Genomic DNA, 23,138 nt, shown 5'->3' on the forward strand with positions numbered 1-23,138 from the left:
CCTGTATAATTTTAAATTTTGTTGGAAAGTGTTTTGAGGAAATGATTTTATTTATGTAGCTTCATGGTTTTTGCTGAGAATACTTAGCTTCATTCTTTGTTAGGCTCACAGAATCAATTTGATTCTGAAATCAAGTAAGCTATAATTCAAAAGGGTAAAGAGAAACTGTTAGAAATACTACACATTACTTTAAAAAATTTTATTCAAGAGTTTAATACATTCACATGGTACAAATTAAAAAGGTACCCCCAAAAAAGCAGAGCGAAATTCTCCCTTCTACCTCTGTCTCCCCGCCACTCTGTTTCTCTGTTTGGAAGCAAGTTACTGTTGGCAGTGTCTTCTCTTTTCAGAGAAAGTCTATGTGGAAGCATTTTTTAATTAAAAAATTATTTAGTTTTGAATAAGTACATTTATGTGGCAAAAAAATTCAAAAAGTACACAGTGAAAAGAATTCTCTGCCCAGTCGCCGTTCACTTTCTGGAGACATTGTTTCTTGAGTATCCTTCTGGAAATAGATGAATATGTAAACATTATCAGTGTACAGCATGATAGTTTTATAACGCCATACCAAGTGTAGTAGATTTATTAAGATAGTGCATTCCAAATGATGAAATTACTCATATGTTTGAAAATTTGCAAAGTTTGTAAAAGAGTCAGACGTTCCCATTGTTCTACATTATCTTCAAAATTTCAAAGGGCACAGGCATTCCACTGTCTTAAACTGTCTTCTTTTATAGGAGTATTATAATCTTGATATAAATAAGTAGGAAGATATCAAACAAAAATGCACATGTGATTAATTTTAGGACATTTTGTTACTCAGAATTTGGGAAAGAAATTTTGATTTCAAAGGTGATTAAAGAGGTCTTCAGCTATTTTAGGCGTTAGTTCAAGTCGGTTTGGATCAATGCCCTTTATGTGCAGGTTAGCCTCCAGAGCCCTAGATGTCGCTGTGGCTCCGCGATGGGCGTGTGTGTGCGTCTCTGTGATTACAAACTGAGGGCAGAGAAGCCGAGTGCGGCTGGGGAATGATGGCTGAGGAAGAGGAAGAAGCTAAGCACATCTTGCAGAAATTACAGGTGAGGCCACAGATTCAAATCTGTGTGTGCTTTTGTTACTCGGGAAGAAGCAGGGAGCCCATTTTATGCAGTGCTTGCCAATTCCCTGGCTCATACTCGGTGCTGCACGCGTCTGTGCGGTTACTATAACAACTCCCGAGGTGCAGCTGGCAGCGGCCAGAAGCTTCCCGTCCAGGAGAGGAACGCAGCCCGTGTGCTAGCACCCGGTGCTGCCGCTGTGAATGCGGAAGGGGAATTGTTGCTCCTTACTGTACTCCTGTACATTCTTAGAGAGGAACTCCCCCGCCCCTCTAGATTCCTCCGTGAAAGCGTATTTATGTGTGTGGCTGGTCTGCATGAACCATTATCATGTGTTGTTTTATCCCTAGAAAGGCCATTTCTTTTAATACCTTTCTGCTTTGAGATTGTCAGCAATCACAGTAATGGCCTGCACTGCAAATATCCTGGTTCCTTTCCTTAGGACTTCACGGTTTGGATATTTTTTTTGACCGCTGTTGTCCCAGTTTGGAATTCATTGCAGACGGGTTCAGGCTTTACCTAGTCCACAGGTACTTGTTCTTTTGACTATTGTACTTGGTAGGTAGGAGTTATGTAGTTTCTTGATTCTACCTTTTATTTAATGACCTAAGAATTTGTTTAAACCTCAGAAACAGACTGAAATGTGAACATTAAGAATTTATGACAGGCTTGTAACTTGCTTCAAGGCGTCAAACCCAAAAGTTTTAAGCATTGATGAGATTTGTTTTCTGAGCAGGTAACATAATAGCACTTTTAGAGTGTGGATTTAAGTCACTTCCAGCTGATTTGGATTAACTTCATTTTATTCCCTCTTGTGATGCCTGAAGTCAGAAATTCCCAATCCTGGCTCCATATTAGAAACATCATATATATGTATTTCTGAAAAAGTATGCTAAACACAGATTATCCCTGAGGCTATCTGAGGCTATTTGGAGCGATTATAAGTTTTTTACCTTCTGTTTTTGCATACACCTATTTGAATTTTAACAAATTATAGGTATTGATATTGCCATGAGAGAAAAACGTTCAGTCCAGCAAAACAAAACTAAACAAGTTCTTGCATGTTTGTTTTAGCAACTGAAAATAAATAGAAAGACCTTGTTTTAAACTCCCAATTTGCAGCTAATCCATGCTTTTTATTTTGGGTAGGATTTTAAATTAAATATAACACATGTATTTGTTAGAAACAGGTATGATATATCAATTTAGTCAACATACCTAATGAGAGTCTACCATGATCCAATCCGTGTTCTAATGCTCTGGTGTAACTCAAAGCAAAGTCCTTTGCATTATGGAGCTTATATTCCTATGGTAGAGACAGAAAATGGACAATGAATAGGTCACATAATTTCAAATGATAGGTACTATAAAGAAAAGTAAAAGAATGATTTAATAGTGTGGGAGATTAGTTTGATTTTGATAGTTAGGGAAAGTTCTAAGAAGCTGATGTTTGAACTGAACTCTAAGTAATGATGAGGAATGACTCATGCAGAGTTCTGAGGAAAGAGTGCCTAGGCATAGGGAAAAGCATATATAAAGATCTCAAGGTGGGATCAAGTTGATGGCTTTGAGAACTGAATGATGGCTAATATGACTTGAGTGTTATAGGAGGGAGGGTGGTAGGAAGTGGAATTTTTGGCTGGTTGGGTTGTGGGAGGTCAGATCATCCAATGTTGCAACCCATGGTAAGGAGTTGGATTTTATTCTATCTGCAGCTGGAAACTTAGGGTTTGTGATATGATATATATTTTTATTAGGTCACTCTGACTACACTATAGAGAATGGAAGAGAGTAGAATCATAGTGATTAGTAAGAAGCTATTACAGTAGTACAGGCAAGTGCTGAAACTGTTTTAGTCTGGGATGGGCATAGCATGATGGAGACAGGTGGACAAATTTAGGATGTCTTGTGGCAGGAGTTGATAAAATTCGATTGGGTTGGTCTGTATGTTTCTGCTGCTATTCAGTTTCAGGAAAAAAAATAGTGAAAAAGTTTCACAGGAAGATTCAGAGACATTTCAAGGAGGAAAGAGAACATTTACTTGCAGATAATGTCAGATAGCCAGAAGATGACTTGACAAAAAACAAAGAAATGGGAAACAAACAAACCACAATAATCATTTAAAGAAACAAAACCTTAGGGCTGCAGATGTAGCTCAGTGGTAGAGCTGCTTGCTTACAATGAGCGAGACCCAGATCCCCAGTGCTGCAAAAGAAACAAAACACTACAAAAATACCAAGGTTACCAAGTTCACATTGGACTGTTTGTGGTGGAAAACAATGCCCTTCTCACATGTTTATCATATTCAGAAAGGTCATTTGTTTTCACATACCAGCATAGGAAAAATTGGGGATAAAGTGTTTTTTGTTAGGAAGTCTAGATTTTAAAATATATATATATATATATTTTTTTTTTTTTGGCTTTGCTGGGGATCAGATATAGGGCCTTTTCCTTGCTAGGCAAGTACTCTGTCACTAAGCTTAGGAAGTCCAGCTTTAAGGGTATATTTGAAAGTTTTAATCTTTGGGGGCCAGAACCAGACAAAATAATCTTGTTAACTTTGGTTTTTCTTAAGTTGCAAAGTGTTTGCCTCCTCCTGACTATGGTATGGGAAGTGCTTAGATATTGGAAGCCCTATTGGAGCTGAGAGAGAGAATTGTCTTTATAGTACAGAGACTGACATGGGACAAGTTGGGACCTTGAAAGTGGGCCCTGGATACTGGCTGCTTTCCTCATGATTTGTGGTGTTTCAGTAGACCTGTCCATCTGCCTATTGTGCCATTCTAGGTGAGAGAAGAGAATCGGTATTTCTAGGCCAAGAGCTAGTATGATTAGTCCTTTTCAAATTTCCTTGTAAGATGCTCTCTCCCCACTTAATGGTACTATTCTTCTGCCTTCTAGGAACTGGTGGATCAGCTCTATTCATTTCGAGATAGCTATTTTGAGACACATAGTGTTGAAGATGCTGGGCGGAAGCAACAGGATGTGCGGGAGGAGATGGAGAAGACCCTGCAGCAGATGGAGGAAGTATTGGGTATGAGCTTGCAGCCCCTTGCTTGTCATTGAAATGTGATAGAGTTTTGTCTCTTTATTTAGCCTGGTCTCTTGTTGGTGGCATTTATGGGTTGGTAGAACAGATTGTTTCTTCTAAGGACCCTTGTGCAGTATATTAAGCTTTCAGTCCCTAAGCTGTTTTCCTAAGGTTTGATTATAGCAAACTTGTTGCTTGAAGTATTGTGGTAATCTCCTTAATTGATCTTTCTGTCTTTAATTCATTTACTTCCAGATCAACTTATATACTGACCTTGGCCATAGTTATCTTTCTAACTCATTACTTCATTTATTTAATGGCATTTAATCTTATTCTTTTGGCTGGCTTTTTCCCCCCACTAGTACTAGGAATTGAGCCAGGTGCACTGTACCACTGAGCTATGACCCCTGACTCTTTTTGTTTCTTTAAATTTTGAGATGCTAAGTTGCCCAGGCCTTGAACTTGTGATGCTCCTGCTTTAGCCTCTTAAGTAGTTGGGATTATAGGTGCGCACCACCATATTGGCCCCCTCTTATCTGTCTTTTTGCTCAAGTATCTAAAGATTCCTGCTATTGACTGTCTGAAGTCTAACCCCCTTAACCTCATAAAGTGTCCATCATCTCACTCTTTTTTCTAACTTTAATTCTGACTACTTGTTTATCAAGGAACTTTTTGTTTCATCCAGTTGGAATACTCATGCTTGCATGAACATACCACATGAATTTTTGTTTATATGATTTTCTAACAGGAAGAATCTTTTTTTTTAAATTTATTGGTTCTTTTATATATGACAGTAGAATCTATTTTGACATAATTATAAAAACATGGAATATATTTTGTTCAAATTCAGTCTCCAATACCTCCCTCGCCATCCAATTCCCTTCCTGTAAAGCAGAAAAGGGGTGTGTGAGAGATCAGGAACCACAGAACAAGAATCAGGCACCAAAAGAAAGTTTATAAGGTGGGGGCGCTCCTCGGGAGGTTCACTGGTCAGTGAAAGCGTGAGGGCCGGGGAAGTCACCGTGGGAAAGACAAGAACAATGTTAATAAGGGAATCTGGAGGTAGGAGGGCCTAGGCCATCTAAATTGCAGCTACTGACAGCAGATTGGCCGAACTGAGTTTAGGGGGGTTATGTCTATCACAGGCTGGTCAGGGCTGATGTGAGATGACAGGGCAATTTCTTCAGCTGGGGAACCATGGTGGTTGGGGTCCGTTGCCATGTCAGCTTCTGATTGGCCATTTCAGGTCTCCTCAGCCAGGTAGAAAGTCCCTACCCCCAGCCACTATGAAAGGGGAGGAGGAAGGGAAGCCTGCAGACCTAATACTTCCCTTTACTGATCTTTCTGCCATTTACCTATATTAATTTTAAAAATTAATTTCTTGTGGATGTACATGATGGTGAGATTCACTGTAGTATATTCAAATATGTACATAGGCAAGTTATATCAGATTTATTTGATGCTATTCTTTTCACACTCCCCCTCCCTTCCCTTCATTTTATCTTCTTTTCTCTTTACTTTTTAAAGCCCATTCATTGAGTGAGTACCCTGTGCTGCTTTTCATTCTTATTTTAATTTTCCATGTGTTAAGTTTTGTTTCTTTCACCAGATTGTGAAAGCCTTCTAGGGTAGAAATACTGCTTGCTTTGTTACTCAATACCTAACATAGCATTCTCCATATAATAGGCTTTCAGTAAATGGATCACTGTTAAAAATTTTCCTCAACTCCTTCCATTCCTAGAGCTAGCATGCTGTTATTTCTTGAGAGACAGTACCCTGGTCTTTCCACTTCTCAGGTTTTTCAACTTTCCTTTATCCTTTTTCTTTTCTTCCTAGGTTCTGTCCAGGGCAAGGCACAGGCTCTGATGCTAACAGGGAAGGCACTGAATGTGACTCCTGACTATAGCCCTAAGGCTGAGGAGCTTCTGTCAAAGGCTGTGAAGCTGGAACCTGAGCTGGTGGAAGCCTGGAACCAGCTGGGTGAGGTCTACTGGAAGAAAGGGGATGTTGCAGCTGCCCACACCTGCTTCTCAGGAGCCCTCACCCATGTGAGCTGCCCACCATCCCCTCAGAAAACACAGATGGGAAGGATGGAATTCCTTTGGTTCTGTGAATTTCTCTAGGACTCTAATAATAAATCAGAGCTAAGTTTGAACTAGGAGAACATAATCAGAAGGGTAAAGGAGCCACCTGGATGAGGAAATCAGGGACGGGGAACTGAGAAAGGAAAAAGGTGATGGGATCAAATTCAGGGGTAGATAAGAAGTGAAGAAAAGTGAGCAACCAGGCTAATCCTTGTTGTTGGCATCCCAGATGCAGATGGCAGCAAGAATTAAGATGAAAAATTAGATTTAGGAGAAGATTGAAGTCAGAATAGATCTAGAAAGAGAAGGTAGAATCAGGAAGGTTGAGTGTTATGTTTTTTTTAATTTGCAGTGCAAGAACAAAGTCTCCCTGCAAAACTTGTCAATGGTGCTTCGCCAGTTGCGGACTGACACAGGAGATGAACATTCTAACCATGTCATGGACAGTGTTCGACAAGCTAAGTTGGCTGTGCAGATGGATGTCCTTGATGGCCGCTCCTGGTGTGAGTGCTCTCAAGAGATCTTCTAGGTTTCTAGAGTTGTGGTTCTCAGTCGTGGCTACATACCTAAGTCACCTGGAACCTATCTTGAATCTTGACTGTAAGGTAAACTAGGGCATCTTGTTTTAAAGAAGCCCAAAAGGTATTTTGATGAACCACTATTCTTTGATTTCTTCTTTTTCTTTTTTTTGTATGGTGCTGGTGCTGGGGATTGAACCCAGGACCTCGTGCATAGTAGGCATTTGCTCTACCACTGAACCCCTCACCTGTACTCTTGGATCTTTTGATTCAATGGAGGAGACAAATGCTTCCACATAAGCAAGTAGGGCTTTTGTAAAGTTTATTCAAGTTTCTCTTCAAGGGGATGTGGGGTAGGGTGTTCATGTTTATCTGTCCTGCAAGAATTTTGGTCATACTAAATATAGTGTCATCCTGGTTTGGTCCTAGGAATTGAACTTTCTTTTTGGTCCTAGGAACCACTGAGCCAAATCCTCATTCTGTTCTTTTCTTTTTTTAAAAAAATTAATTAACTAATTAATTCTAATTAGGTATATATAACAGCAGAATGCATTTTATTCATTGTACACAATTGCAGCACAAATTTTCATTTCTCTGGTTGTTCACAATGTAGCGTTGCACCATATGTGCAGTCATACATGTACCTAGGGTAATGATGTCGTGTCATTCTACCGTCTTTCCTGTCCCCATTTTCCCCTCCCTCCCCTTTGCCCAATCACAGTTCCTCCAAATTCTCAGTTGTTTTTATTTAGAGACAGGGTCTGTCTAAGTTTCTTAGGGCCTTAATAAGTTGCTGAGATTGGGTTTGGATTTGTGACTCCCTTGCCTCAGCCTCCGGAGCCACTGGGATTACAGGCATGTGCCACTGTGTCTAGCTGAAATAGACTTTTAGGGGTTAACAGAATAGGTCATATCCCGGATTTGGGCTCTGAGATGATCCATTGCTGTTTTTCTTTCAGATATTCTGGGGAATGCATACCTTTCTCTATACTTCAATACTGGCCAGAACCCTAAGATCTCCCAACAAGCCCTCAGTGCCTATGCCCAAGCAGTAAGTACTTGTGGTCACTTAGGTCAAGTAAATAGAGACAATCACAGAAGGAAGAGCATCATTCAGTCTTATGGTCCTTTGGCAAGCTGCATGTGAAGTATTATCTGATTTCTTATGTTTGTAAAACTGTGTTTGCACAAATAACTTATTTCTTCTTATAATGTGAGTGTTAGGAGTTACTTGCAGCGTGATGCTTTAGTGCTAGATAGTTCCTGGAGCTATTTAGATATTGTAGAGGCATGTATAACCAAATTACAGAAGATGTCTCAATCTGTTTATATTTTTTAATGGGAAAAAAAGACTATTAAAATAATGCTTATTAATTGTATACATTTATTTTAAAGAAAGAAGCAAACTCTTTAATGCTTAAATACTACCCCCACATTAACTAGTAGACAGTGTGGCTCTGGATTTCCTGTGGGCTAAAAGAGAAAATAGAATATAGTCTATTCTCATCATTACCTAGAATTAATTCACTGGAGCTCATTCTTTGCCTAGTCTTCTAGGCCATTTTTACATGGGTCTTTCCTTCAGGCTTTGGATACCTGATTACTCATTTTTAGGAGATTCACATTGGCTTTCTGAGCACTTCTTATTTGACTCTCATGTTCATCTTTCTTCTTTGCTTTCATGAATTCTTTGATATAGAGAACTGCTTTTTAACCTATCATTACTTGTTTTGATCTTTGTGGCAAAACAAAGAAAATATTTCCCTTATATTCATGTTTGTGTTCAAGGACTGTCCGTTTATCAGTGCGGAAACTTAGAGATTTATATTTTACTCTAATTTCTTAATTTTGTGAATGTTTGCATTTTAAAGAATAATATGACATTTTTATATTTGACTTCTGCCAATTGCTCTTAACTCTTTAATTTCTTCTCCTAAATCTACATTTTGAAACATATCTAAACTAATCATTTAAACAATTTTAATTCATGTTGTTTGTGCTTTTGTAGTATGACAGGCAATTAATGCAATTAACAAATGAACAGATCAGTTTCTTCACAGCGCATTTGCACTGTCCTTTGGTTTCTGGCGATGTATTTTAGAGAATCAGAATTTGACTTTCCATTTGTGCTTTAAGGGGGTTTAGATGTAAGAACATGATTCTGCGTGGGTCTGGAGCCAGGCTTATGGGCAGAAGAAATGCATTAAGTCAATATCATATCATATTGTGCTAGGCTTTCCTCATTTATCCAGCATATTACTAATAAAAATTATTTTTATCAGAATGTATTCACGTATTTCTTTATATTCTGTCTTTATAGTACTGTGTGGATTAACTAAAACCATATTTGAAAGTTTTACGTATATAAACACTGTTACATCCCTCAGGTTTGAGAGATTGAGAGACTGAGGAACATATATAAGGAACAATTGTATAGTAGTGTGGGTATAGGTAATATTTTGGCAAGAAACTAAATTTTTTCTAGGGACAAGAGGTCTAGGATGTCATATGTATGGCTATCCTTAAGATTGAGGCAGGATCCACCGATGATCTTTTTATCCCATTACAGGAGAAGGTTGACGGGAAAGCTTCTAGCAATCCTGACCTTCATCTGAACAGGGCAACGGTAAGACCGTGAGACAGTAGTCATAGGAAGGTTAAATAAAAAGACATATAGGTCTTGGCCTGTGAGGATAACTGAGAATACATATGGACAAAGTTCAGTATGAACTGTGAGAGGAAAGCCAAATTATTTCTAGAACTAGTTAGCTCAATTTGACTTTAGTATCCCATCGAATCACTAAAGAGAGAGAGGGGCTGGGAGGTAGGCGAGTACATAGAAAATGGGGAGATGGTTTAGAAGACTTTGAAGTATTAAGAATAAGTGTAAAAGTAGAGTGACCCAATATATGCCACTTTTTATTTAGAGTTTGTAAATTAGTGTCTTTGAAGTAATTTCATCTTTGTCATTGCTATCACCTTGGCCAAGAAGGATGATATTCATGGTAGGACAGGAAAATAATTGGGAAGTAAAACAGTTTATTTCTCCAGGCTCCTAACTCATTGTGGCATTATTCTCTCTGCATAGTTTGGACATATTTATAATTGGGAAGTTTTGGACTACTTTTTGTACAGTTACATAAATATGAAGAGAGTTATGGGGAGGCCCTGGAGGGCTTTTCTCGGGCTGCAGCACTAGACCCTGCCTGGCCAGAGCCCCAGCAACGAGAGCAACAACTCCTGGAATTCCTTAATAGATTAACCATCCTCCTGGAAAGCAAGGTAAAGATGTATAATAAGGGCTGAAGCCTACTCTTTTTTTCTGCTAGGGATCAAAAAATAAGAAAAGAATAGACTTAGGTGGTAGTGACCCCATTGAAATAGGTGGGTGAGAGGGAAGGACTGAACTCAAGAATAATTTTCACTTTTTCCTATTTCTCCTTCCTTTGCAGGGAAAGATGAAGGTGAAAAAGCTACAGAGCATGCTGGGAAACTTGCGTCCTGCCCACCTAGGCCCCTGTGGTGATGGTCGCTATCAATCAGCCTCTGGGCAGAAGGTGACCCTGCAGCTCAAGCCTCTGAGTGAGCTGAAGCCTGGTGTAAATAGTGGTGCTGTGGTCCTGGGAAAGGTGGTGTTTAGCCTAACCACAGAGGAGAAAGTCCCCTTGTGAGTGTCTTTTGCCTTTTCTCTTTTTCTCCCTTTTGAACTAATTGCTCTCACTTCTTGTCCTTTCCCTGACAGTTTGAGGGCATTGTTAATGGTTACAAATTACTGACTCCTCATTCCCTTCTGTTCTACAAGCAAAAATTGTGTAGGTGATATCTAACAATTCTTGGCAGAAGCCTTTATAGTTTCTGTATGCCTGTTTCTCCCCCTGAGTTTGGTGCTTTGTGAATTCCTATATTTATAACAAATTTAACAGGACATTTTTTAAATAAAATATAGAAATCTTAAAATTCTGCCTCCTTTGAGTTTTGATGATTATAGAGTTGAAGGAGGACAAATTCTGTTCTGTTTAGACTTAGATTTTCTTAGGTAGTTCCAGAAGGTGAACTTTGAGTTGGAACTTAAGGCCAGATTATAGGGAGATTTTCCCAGATTTGTCATTCAACAAATATTTATTGAGCATATACTATATTTGTTATGAGGAGTGAGAAAAAAATTTATAAAGGACTTAGGCTAATGATAGCAAAGGAATGAATTAAGAATATGCATTTAGAAAAATTTAAATCTTGAAAACTTAGGGTTTAGTGAGTGCCATCACTCCTTTGTCCTTCACTCACTTCCTATTCCTTTCTTGACTATCTCTCTTTTGTTTCTACTGAAATGGTTTATTTTCTGGAATCACCAGAGTCTTTCTAAGCACATGATTCATTGGCTTCACTACATGATTTTATAACATTTGACTTATCTTTCACTGTCGTCTTTCCCATCCTTTCTGTTCCATCCAAGCTGAAAAACAGTTCCCATTACATTCCTGAGCATTCTCCATTGGCATTTTCTAGAAGTATGTGTATTTGATGAATTGAAGAGCAAGAAGATTGTTGAGGAAAGTTTAGTTAATGAGAGCACACCTTAGAGCTGAAAGGAATGAAAAAGATATAGACAAAGGGTAAGTTTTAAGGAAACTTTGAGAATATATAAATGTTTTGCCACTTTTTGGTTTCTCTCTTTGCCCAACTTCTAAATGTTAGTTTCTTTAGGACTCCCATGCCATGGGATGTTTGCCTACATTGATTGGTGATTGTCTGACGTAGTCTATAGAAAGACTCTGAGGCTTTGGCTGGATTCATCAGGAGAGTACTATGCTTGATTGCAGTGTTCCCTGTGAATTCAAGCATGCTATGTACTGGCATGAGCACTGATTTGTCAGCATCTTATCTATAGTTTACCTTGCTTGGTGATGTCATATGAACCCAAGCCTATGGCTATTTCCTCCATGCTCACAGGTATATCTTCAGCAAGGCCTAATTTTTGGGTTTTGCATCCCTTTATCTGACTGCTTCTGGGCTTCATTTAAAATTTCTAACTCAGTGTGTTCAAAATTTCTCATCTGACTGGTCATGGTGGCACACACCTATAATCCCAGTGGCTCAGGATGCAGAGGCAGGAGGATTGCAAGTTCAAAGCCAGCCTCAGCAAAAGTGAGGTGCTAAGCAACTTAGTGGGACCCTGTCTCTAAAGAAAATACAAAATAGGGCTGGTGATGTGGTTCAGTGGTCAAGTGCCCTGAGTTCAATCCCCAATACCCCGCCACCAAAATTCTTATTCTTTCTTTTTTTTAAAAAAAAAATTAATTAATTTATTTATTCTAATTAGGTATATATGACAGCAGAATGCATTTTGATTCATTGTACACAAATGTGGCATAAATTTTCTTTTCTCTGGTTGTACATGATGTAGCACCACACCACATGTGCAGTCGTACATGTATCTAGGGTAATGATGTTCATCTCATTCTACCATCTTTCCTCCCCTCCTTCCTTTGCCCAATCACAGTTTCTAATCATTATTTCTAAACTTGCTCCTCTTCCTTGAATTCTCTGTTGGTGAATGGTACCATGTCTTTACTCAGTCACAAAATTAACACTTCTAAAAGTAATTTTTAGATTTTTCCATTCTGTTTGAAGTAGTCACCAGGTCTTATGCATTTGCTGGTTTTGTTCCTACTTCTCTCTTTCTACTACCTTAATTCAGCCTGTTCTCCAAACACATTTCCGTGACTCTACTTTTTCTCCAGTGTTCCATAGAGTTGTCAGAAAATCCAGATGAAAATCTGAACATTGCCACTTTCTATTAAATTTTTTTTTACTGGTGTTCTGTAGCTTTCAGAATAAAGTTTGAACTCTCTAGCTTAGTTTAGGATTTACTCTTACTTTTTTCATAATCTTTGTCACTTTCCCACATGTACCTTTCATTCTAACTGCAGCACTATTTTGTAAGTTTAAGAACAGCTATTTTCATACCTCTGTGCCTTACACACAATTATACTTCTGAATAATCCTACAGCTTCTTCTTCATATAGCTAAATTTCCTCCTAACATTTCCTTCTAAAAATTTTCAAACATACAGCAAAGTTGAAAGAAATTTACAGTAAGCATCTATGTATCCAACTACCTATGTTGTACCATTAATGTTTTGCTATTAGTTTATGACGTCTGTCTATTTATCCATTTATCCATTTTACTTTTGGTGCATTTCAGAGTAAATTCCAGGAATCAGTATACTTTTCTCTAAATACTTTAGCATACAATCTTTAACTGAGGTCAGTATTTGTTTGCATTATTTTCTGTTTATGTGAAATAGATCTGCAATGAAATGTACAAATCTAAATGCACATTTGCTGAGTTTTGACAAAGCTTGCATCTTTATAACCCAAGATGGAGATCATGACAACTACCCAAGGAAGTTCCCTCATTCTCCTTCTAAGTCAGTCTTACTCCCATCTCCCAGAAAGTTTTATTTCTATTGAAGATTAATTTTCCTGTTTTTTTTTTCTTTTTTTTTGTCTTTTCTAACTGGAGATTGAATCCAGAGATGCTTTACCACTGAGCTGCATGCCCAGTCCTTTTGATTTTTTTAATTTTTGAGACAGGGTCTGACTAAGTTGCTTAGGACTTTATTAAGTTGCTGAGGCTGGTCTAGAACTTGTGATCCTTCTGCTTCAGCCTCCTGAATGTCTAGAATTACAGGTACTACCGTACCCTGCTATTTTTCTGTTTTAACCCAGCTAATTTTTTTATCCTGTGAGAGTAATCATTTTCCTGAAGAAAGTCTTCCTTGCTTTCCAGTTTTGGTTTATAGGCCCACAGCCCAACCTGTGCTTTCACTGAATTTACCACAAGGAAAAAAGCTGAGTATTCATCACACTGTGCTTTAGTGTTTTTTTTTTTTTTTTTTTTTTTGTTGCAGCGTGGGGAATGGAACCCAGGGCCTTGTACATATTAAGCAAACAGTCTACCACTCAGCTACACCTCAGGCCAAGAAATGGTTTTGTTGTTTGACTTCTGGTAGTTTATAGTTCATTAATAGATGGATTGGTATCTTACGGCCAGATACAATGCTTGAAACATGTATAACATTTAGTGAAAGTTTGTGGAATTAAAGTAGATCGACAGCGGTAGTTAGGGGTTTTGGCTAAGAGTGTGATAATTAAATTGATAGGCTAGGAATAATGCTTCAGTTGCAGTGTTTGGGGCTAGTTCATCATTGATATTTGTTGGATGACCTCATAGTGTCTGTGTCCTAAGTTCTTAGCAAAGTGATGGATTTTTGAGTCTTATGTGCATTTTGTAGCTATATAATATCTAAGATAAAGGGGACTCAGAAGTACATAGTGGGTGATGGTTAGTGAGATGATGAATAGTGAGCAAGTTAGTGAGAAAGCATTTGTTTATTTTGCTAGTATTTTAAAACCACTGTTTCTTCTCTTTCCTGCCCACATACCTTTTTTTTTTTTTTTTTCCCTTTTCTCCTATCTTAACCTGGCAGTACATTTGGCCTAGTAGATTCAGATGGACCTTGCTATGCGGTGATGGTGTATAATATGGTGCAGAGCTGGGGAGTGCTCATTGGGGACTCCGTAGCCATCCCTGAGCCTAACTTGCGGCTTCACCAAATTCAGCACAAAGGAAAGGTGAGTAGTGACTTGGATTCTCTTGCAATTCATAGACTCTGAAAATGGAACAAAGCTTATCTCTTTTTAAAAAATACACATAAAAGTGTGAAAATGTGTGGGTATGGTAAATATTTGTGTGGGTATGGTAAATATTTGCGTGGGTATGCTCTGTTCCCTTTTTTTTTTTTATAGAAAAGGGAAACTATGGTAAACAAAAAGAAACTAAAAATTGACTGAAATATTGTCATGGAGATTTACTACTGTCAATAGTTTGATGTACCTAGCTCCAGTTCTTTTCCTTTTCAGAAATATATGCACACATTTTACTTTTAAATTATGTATGGGATATTACATGCCAATGTTTGTGAACATTTTCCTTGTTTTTACATATTCCACTACATTGTTTTGAATTGAGTCATAGGAGTAGTGATGATGATGGTAGCTAACATTTATTGAACAATTAACTGAGTGCTAGACACTGCTAGGAGTTTTATTGCCTATGTTGCCTGATCTGATTCTTTACAAAAACCTTATAAGAGTAGGCATGTAACCATGTTTTCATCATTTAGGCAGCAAACTATGTTATGCTGACCAAATCTGGTTCACCACCTATTGTTGTCTGGCCTGTGAGCTAAGAATAGTTTCTATATTATTAAATGTTAAAAAGGAAAAAAGTATATTTTGTGATACATGAAAATTACAGGAAATTCAAGGGTTAGTGTCCATTAAGCTTTATTAGAACACAGCCACACTCACTTGTTTGCATCTGAATGCCAGAGGTGAATTGTTCTGCAACAGACCCCATAACCCAGCAAGCCTGACATTTTTACTATCTACCTCTTTAACAGAGTTTGATTACCCCAGATCTAGATTATTTTAAATTTTTCCAAACATAAAAATAATGAACATTTTAATATCTTTGTCTATATCTATGATTATTTCCTTATGTGAATTTTTAATGTAGATTTTGGGTGTAAAGGGGTATAGAATTCAAAGGTTTTTGACACACATTGCCAAATTATTCTTTGGAAGGTTGTACTAGTTAGTTGTTAACTACCAACAGTGGATATAGGTGTTCTGTGTAGTTTCTTCCCAATACTGGGTACTGTTTTAATTGGTTTATTGATTACTTGTGAATTTGAATATTTTATTATATGTTTCTTGAGTTATTTATGTTTCTTCTATAAATTGTCTTTTTTGTTGTTGCTTGCACATATTCTTGTTAGGATTTTTTAAAAATTTGATTTATGAGAACTCTTGTAAATTACAAGAGTTGATTTCACACTATCAGTGGAATAATGTTTTTTGGATGAGGATCTTTTAGCAACATGTTTTACAACTTAAAATACATTTGAACAGGGAAAGTGAGCTGATATCTTTTCTGTTATTAAGACAAAGGTGACATTCTATTTCTTGGTCTATTCCTTCCTCTTGATATAAAAGGGAGGAGTCACTTTAATTTTTTCTTGGCACATTAGTTTAGGGCCTTACAAACACTTGGGCTAACAGTTAAGAGTTTCCAGTGGCTCTGGTTTGCTACTGTATGTATCTGGTTACCTGTCAGAAGATGCTGGTGAAGGACCAACTCTGAGCTGATAGCATTTTTTTGTTAGGCAGAGCAAGGAATTTGATATTCTTGGAGTTACACTCCCTGCCCAGATTTTCCTTCTGATGATTGGAACTTTGGAAAAATTATGTCTACTTTGTTAGCTGTTTTTTTTTCTAGTGAAAGATTTGGGTAAGGGGTGTATACATAGGACCAGTGAGAGAGTAAGTTGCCCATGGTGTTGCCCAGTGATGGAGTGTTTTCTGCCTTAGGATCTGTAATGAACCTCTGTCTGTCTTCTAGGACTATTCCTTTTCCAGTATTCGTGTGGAGACTCCCCTCCTGCTGGTGGTGAATGGAAAGCCTCAGGGTTCCAGCAGTCAGGCTGCTGCCACAGTGGCCTCTCGACCACAGTGTGAATGACCTCTCCTGACTTGCATGCTGAAGAGGGAGTGGAGGCGAGGATATACGCTGAAGGCACTCAGCCACTGGACCAGCCACATCCAATGACTCTGAGGGGTTTGGGGAGGGAGTATTTTAAATGAAGACTTTCCCTTTTCCTGCCCAATAAGATATTTTGTGTCTCCTTTTTTTGTTTTCCTCCCATCATGTTCCAGCTCTTTTCAGAGCCACATGGTCTCATGATATATCTCTCCTGCCTTTTTTAACTTTTTGACTGCTGTTTTAAGCAAAGAGCTTAGAATTGGTAGAAGCGTTAGAATCTTGCCATGGGACAGGGTCCCCAAGGTTCCTGGTTTTTGTCTCCGTCCTGAGTCTAATATGTATATATCAGTTCAGTATTTATTGCTAAGGGGAGGGGTGCTTAACTTTTTAATGGCTTGATTTTTGAGCATTTTTTAAGATTTAAGTTCTTCCCCTTATTTGGGGCTGGAACAAAATTAAACTTGTTTCAAAGAAAAAAATACCATGTAGTTTGGTTTGCTTTTTTCTCTCCAGGCTTGGATTCTTGCATTTAAGATCTATTGAAATAATACTGTCTATTTGGTTTTTATATAAAATAGTTTATTTCTCTCCCAGTTAAAAAATTTTGGCAATAGACAGCCCAGGAATGAAAGCTCCAGAAGGTTGCTGGAGAAACAGTTTCATTTCATATTCTTATTTTATCATCCTTAGATGTGGTCCTCATTATGGTCCAAAGTGGCAGAGCAATATTATTCTAATAGTGTTTCCTAGGCTGAAAGACCAGAAAAAGCCATATATTTCATTTCTTCAGGTTCTAGTGATATATTTTATAAGTTTCTCTCAATATTTTCATGGAAAAATAAGGAAACATGAATGAGAATTAATAACCAATTGAACAGCTGTAAGATATTAATAATTACAGATGTATTTGGAAGACTTCTAGTGATATAGCTCAGGTCTTTCTCCTTGGTACAGTCCTGTTCAACTCTTGTTCAGTGACTTGAGTATCATTGAAATTTTGTAAAGAATGTAAAATACTTCTCAGTGAATTGATTACAGTGTTCAAGCCTATCTAAAGAAGTTATATCTATCTTCTATAGGTATAGAAGATAGAAGTTATCTTCCATCTGTCTAAAGAAGTTATAAAAGTTGAATGTAACAAGATAAATTTTTTTATTGGTACATTTTAATGGAATTCATTATGCTATAGTCATACATGTGCATAATGTAATTTGATCAATCTTATTGCCTAATACCTCTCCTTCTCCTTCCCTTCTCCACCTGATCCCCCCTTGATCTAATGGTCTCCCTTCTGTTATTATTTTTAATTAGTGCATTATAATTTCATACAATAGTGGGATTCTAGTGGTATGTTTGTACATGGATATAGCATAATTGGTAGATTTCATTCCCCAGTACTTCCCCATGCCTTTTTCTCTTCCCTCCTTCTTGATCCCCTTTCTATACTTTATTGGTCCCCTTTGTGAGATTCCCATTTTTTCCTCTCTAACTGCCACCTCAGAGAAAATACTAGTCCCTTGTCATTCTGAGTCTGGATTATTTCACTTAGTACAATATTCTCTAGTTCTATCCATTTATAAGCAGATGACACAATTTCATTCTTCTCAGGCTGAGTAAACCTCCACTGTGTATATATACCATATTTCCTTTGTTGATAGATACCTAGGCTGGTTCCATAACTTAGTTATTGTGGATTGTGTTGCTCTAAACATTGGTATGTATGTATTCCTATTGAATGCTGATATTAGTTTATCCTTCAAGGAGAAGGATAAATGTATTGTATGGTGGTTCCATTCCTAGCCTTTAGAGAAATGTTCATACTATTTACAAAATGATTGTATTAATTTTCAGTTCTATCAACAATATATAAGTGTACATTTTCCCACATCCTCTCTAGCATTTAATATTGTTTTCTTGATGCTTGCCATTCTCACTGGAGTGAGATAAAATCTCAGTGTAGTTTTGATTTGCATTTCCCTGATTGCTAAAGATGTTGAACATTTTTTCATATATTTGTTGGCCATTTGTATGTCCTCGTTTGAGAAATGTCTGTATAAGTTATTTGCCTACTGACTGGGTTATTTGTTTTTCTGGTGTTACTTTTTTTTTAGTTCTTTATATATCTGGATATTAATCCCTTATTGGAAGAGTAACTAGCAAAGCTTTTCTCCCATTCTGTAGGTTCTTTCTTCATGCTCTTAATTATTTTCTTTGCTGTGCAGAAGCTTTTTAATTTGATGCCATCCTACTTATTGATTCTTATTTTATTTCCCAAGCATCAGGAGTCTTATTAATTCAATTCCTGTATTTTGGAGTATTGACACTATGTTTTCTTCTAGCAGTTTCAGTGTTTCTGGTCTAATTTCTAAACTCACTTTGAATTGAATTTTTATGCAGGGTGAAAGATAGGACTCTAGTTATTCTTCTACATATATTCAACATCATTTGTTGAAAAGGCTATCTTTTATCTAATGTATTTTTTTGGCATCTTTGTTGAGTAACAAATGACTGTATCTTTGTGGATTTGTTTCTGAGTTTTCTATTTCATCCATTGATCTTCATTTCTCTTTTCATGCCAAACAATGCTGTTTTTGCTACTGTAGTTATGTAGTGTAATTTGAGATTAGGTGTTGTGATGCTTTCCAACATTGCTTTTATTGCTCAAAATTGCTTTAGCTATTCTGGCTTTTTTATTCTTCTATAAGATTTTTAGGACTTTTTTTTTCTAGTTCTGTAAAGAATGTCATTGATATATTGATAGGGATTGTATTGGATCTGTAGATCACTTTTGATAATAAAGCCATTTTGACAATTCCAAGAGCATGTTAGGTCTTTCCATTTTCTAAGGTCTACTTCAATTTCTTTCTTTCTTGTTCTGTAATTTTCATTGTAGAGGTTTTTTGCCTCTTCAGTTAGATTTACTCCTGTGTGTGTGTGTGTGTGTGTGTGTGTGTGTGTGTGTGTGTGTGTGTGAGAGAGAGAGAGAGAGAGAGAGAGAGAGAGAGAGAGAGAGAGAGAGAGGTTATTGTGAATGAAATTGTTTTCATGGTTTCTTTCTCAACAGATTCATTATTAGAATAAAGGAAAGCTATGGATTTTGTATGTTGATGTTATATCTCACTACTTTGCTGATTTTTTTTAATTAGCTTAGATATCTAGTAGAATTTTGGGGATTTTTAAAATGGATCATGTCATTAGCAAATAGAGACAAGTTGTCTTCTTTTTCTTGCCTAATTTCCCTGACTAGAGTTTCAGGTATTATATTGAATAGGAATGATGAGAGTGGACATCCTTAATAAGGTCTTTTGATTCATAAGGCTAAGTTTCTGAGGTGAATCTTCAGAAAGAAGATAATCATGTATAAAAATCACTAGGTATTTTCATAGATAAGGCCCAGTCAGTATGAGTAATCAGTATCATAGAGTTGCTAAAGGACTCTCTGACTATACCAAGATATTTGTGATAGAGTTTTTAATAGAGTGTTTGCCTCTCAGAACACATGGAATCTTGAATTTAGTTTCTGCTGTCAATTTTGAGGTCTCTAGTCAACAAGAGTGATTAGGAGCTTGTAGGGTTATAAAATTGTCTTGAGTAATAGCTGAAAGCAGCTAGGGAGTATAGGTTGGTAAACATTAGAGATAGGAGAAATGAGACCTGCTATGGTTAATTGTGATATGTTCCCTAAAAGCTCATATGTGAGAGAGTGCAAGAAAGTTTAGATGTAGAATGCTTGGGTTATGAGACCCTTAACCTAATTAGTGCATTAATCTCCTGATAGGGGTTAACTGGGTGGTAAATTGGCAGGTAGGTTGTGGATGGAGGAGGTGGGTCATTAAGGGTGTGCATTTGAGATATACATTTTGTCCTTTTTGAGGGGAGCTCTCTCTGCTTCCTGGTGCCATGTCCTGAGCTGCTGTCCTTTGCCGCATTCACCATAACATCCTGCTTTACCTTGGATCCTGTGAATGGAGTGGTCTACCTGTGAATTGAGACCTCTTAACACAGTGAGCCCTGAAATAAACTTTTCCTCCTCTAATTGTTCTTGTCAGATCTTTTGGTCACAGACAGCAGCAAAAAAGCTATGACTAAAAGAAATTGATGCTGAGAAGTAGGGTTCTTGCTGAGACTAATGTAGTTCAGAAACTTTTGGAGCTTTTTGGGATTTGTGGGAGGAAAGTTTAGCAATGTAAGCTGGAAAAACTTTAGAATGTTATGAGAGGAACTTAATGGCCAATTCTGGTGGGAGCTCAAAAGACCAGAATGCTGATAGGACTATATACAGTAAAGATTGGGTTCAAGAGTTTTCAGAGAAGAAGGACTCATTGGAAATGGGACTAGAGTCCATTTGTATTATGTTCTGGCTAAGAAGTTGTCTTCATTTTGCCCATGTTTTGAGACTTTCTGTGAGGCTAAATTTGAAGGTGATGGATTTCTTAACCTAGCAGAAGAAATTTCTAGGCAGTATAGTATTCAGGATGTAATATTCATGGATATTGCTGGTGGCTTTTATCCAAGTTTTTTGTGATAATCAGGAGCAGAAAGCAAAGCAGAAAGATTTGAAAAACTTGCAGCTTGGCCAGAAAACTGTGAGTAAAAGTGGGGTAAGGAAGGTATGGTTGTTAAAAACAACACATCCACTACAGAAACACTAAATACTTTAACCAGAGACAATAGGAAGGATGGCTTGAAGGCTTCTCAGGAATTGGCAAGACCATACCCATTTCAGGTTCAAGGGCATAAAAATAAAAATTCCTTTGAGAAGGAACAAACCATTGGATTTCCCTGCTTGCAGGGAGAAGATGGTAGGAAGTTGTTACAACATGCTCAGCCACCGAGGTACTCAGAGGCTGCTGCAGCCTTGGTCCCTGGAGGCTTGGCTACTGCTTGAGATGGTGGCAGACCTTGGTGTCAACCATGTGGTGCTGATTCTACAGAAATGCAAGATGCTCCGGTTAAGGGGTCATGGATGCTTACACCAAGATTTCAAAGGAAGGCCTGGGAGGCCAGGCAAAGTGCAGGAGGGTTGGAGTTCCCTTGTGAGGAGGAAGCCGAAGCTGCAGTGGAGACTCCTGAGATTAATCTTAAATCTCCTTTGTGGAGGAGAGCTGCAGGAATCCATCAGAGGCAAGAAGAGAGAGGTCATGTGGGCTGCCATGCGCTTAGGATGCCATGTGCTTCAGATGCTGGACATGGAAATGTAGGACTTGTTTGCCCATCTGGATTTCAGTCTTGTTTTGGTCCCATCCCCTCTTTCTATGCCTCTGTTTCTTCACATGGAAATGCTTACTCTGTGCCTTTATATATTGGATGTATGTAACTTGCTTTTGATATTTACAGCTCATTTTGAGAGTTTGCCTTGAGTCTCAAAGGAGACATTGTACTTGGAATTTTGGGCAATGCTAGAACTGTTAAGAATCAGATTAAATGTTTCTTAACAGTTCTAGCATTTAATCTGATTCCTGGGAATCAGATTAAATGTATTTTTCACTGTGAGATGGACGTGAGTTTTAGGGGGCCAGGGGTGGAGTGTTATGGTTTACCTATGAGGTATGTGCCAAAAGCTTGTGTGAGACAATGCAATAAATTTTAGAGGTGAAATGTGTATGGAAAATGACAAATCCCAAAATAGTGTGGTCTGGGAAGAGGGAGTGAGAAAGAAGGCCAAACATTGATAACATTGATCCTTTCCCAATACCTCCCTTCCCAGTGACAAAGACCGTCCCTGGGAAGGAGATATCCATCAAATCTAAAATGTCAGTGTCTGGGAGGAAGCCAAAGCATTGATCCTTCCCCAAATCAATCCCAGTGACAGTACAACAGGACCCCCAAGGGACAGAGATAAGCATTGAATGCTGACCTCCAGACCCTCCATTCTTCCCCAAGTAAAAACATTGTCCAGTAAAAACAAATTTCAAATTCTCACAACCTGTTTCCTGAGTACCCAAACTGATATGCTTTGTCAATAATTAAGTCACCTCTCAGTGTAGCATATATAAGCACAGATTCCTCCTTTGGCTAGTGACTCATTATCCATTGGGAAAGTATGTCCACCAGATGCATGACTCCACTGCTGAATAAAAGCTTTGCTGATCTGGGAAGTTTGCACTGGGCTTGGTTATGATTTTGGGTTATGAGAATCTTGACCTAATCAGTGCATTAATCCTCTGAGAGGGATTAACTGAATGTGAGGCAGCAGGGTTGGTCATTGGGGGGCATGTCTTAAGGATACATATTTGTGTCCTTGTTGAGGGGAGCTCTCTTTATGCTTTTTGGTGCCATGTCCTGAGCCACTTTCCTCCTTCACACCTTTTCATCATGATGTTCTGCCTCATTTTGGGCTCAAAGCAAAGGAGTCAGCCATCTATGGACTGAGATTTCTGAAACTGAGACCCAATATAAATTTTTGCTCCTCTAATTGTTATTGTCAGGTCTTTAGTCAGCAATGAAATAACTGATTAAAATATGGCCCAATAACTGTTTTCCTTTTACTGAAGTCCTGAGATGATTTGACACACTCATTTTAGGGCCAGAGATAAAAAAATGATCAGTAGGTACTAACCTGAGAGAAGCAGTATGTAAAAAACAGAAAAGTATGCAAAATATGTAAGAATGGATTCAAGAATAATGAGAATACTGTGGAATATTTAACTATTATTCATGGTAATAAGACTGTTGGACATGGGAAAATTTCAGTTCAACATAAGAAAGTTACTGTTGAAACTATCAAAATCTAAACTGCGCTGCTTTAGGAGATGTGAATTCTTTTTGAAATGAAGACTACTGGATATATAATTGAGCA

The 23,138-nt window shown here is 37.8% G+C and overlaps 1 protein-coding gene across 4 annotated transcripts; it reads left to right on the plus strand.

Annotated features, from left to right (window-relative positions):
- The first annotated feature begins 964 nt into the window (after positions 1-964).
- Positions 965-21,965, plus strand: Ttc5 (tetratricopeptide repeat domain 5). Of its 4 annotated transcripts, XM_005341400.5 has the most exons (10): positions 965-1,079; positions 3,999-4,131; positions 5,965-6,176; positions 6,565-6,715; positions 7,690-7,781; positions 9,300-9,356; positions 9,866-10,012; positions 10,183-10,397; positions 14,223-14,367; positions 16,199-21,965. In XM_005341400.5, exons 1-10 carry the CDS (start codon positions 1,029-1,031, stop codon positions 16,316-16,318), a joined length of 1,323 nt encoding a protein of 440 aa, XP_005341457.3. In that variant the 5' UTR covers positions 965-1,028; the 3' UTR covers positions 16,319-21,965. The 4 variants fall into 4 exon arrangements, with proteins under 4 accessions (XP_005341457.3, XP_077906032.1, XP_077906033.1 ...); XM_078049906.1 differs by lacking the exon at positions 9,866-10,012; XM_078049907.1 differs by lacking the exon at positions 3,999-4,131 and having other exon boundaries at positions 1,005-1,079.
- Positions 21,966-23,138: the final 1,173 nt, after the last annotated feature.

The sequence above is a fragment of the Ictidomys tridecemlineatus genome, chromosome 5 (genome assembly GCF_052094955.1).
Source record: "Ictidomys tridecemlineatus isolate mIctTri1 chromosome 5, mIctTri1.hap1, whole genome shotgun sequence".
NCBI lineage: Eukaryota > Metazoa > Chordata > Mammalia > Rodentia > Sciuridae > Ictidomys > Ictidomys tridecemlineatus.

Coding starts and splice junctions, on each gene's coding strand:
- Ttc5 (XM_005341400.5), top strand. CDS start 1,029: ATGATGGCTGAGGAAGAGGAAGAAGCTAAGCACATCTTGCAGAAATTA. Junction 7,782..9,299: donor TCAGTGCCTATGCCCAAGCA/GTAAGTACTTGT, acceptor ATCCCATTACAG/GAGAAGGTTGACGGGAAAGC. Junction 10,398..14,222: donor ACAGAGGAGAAAGTCCCCTT/GTGAGTGTCTTT, acceptor TTAACCTGGCAG/TACATTTGGCCTAGTAGATT.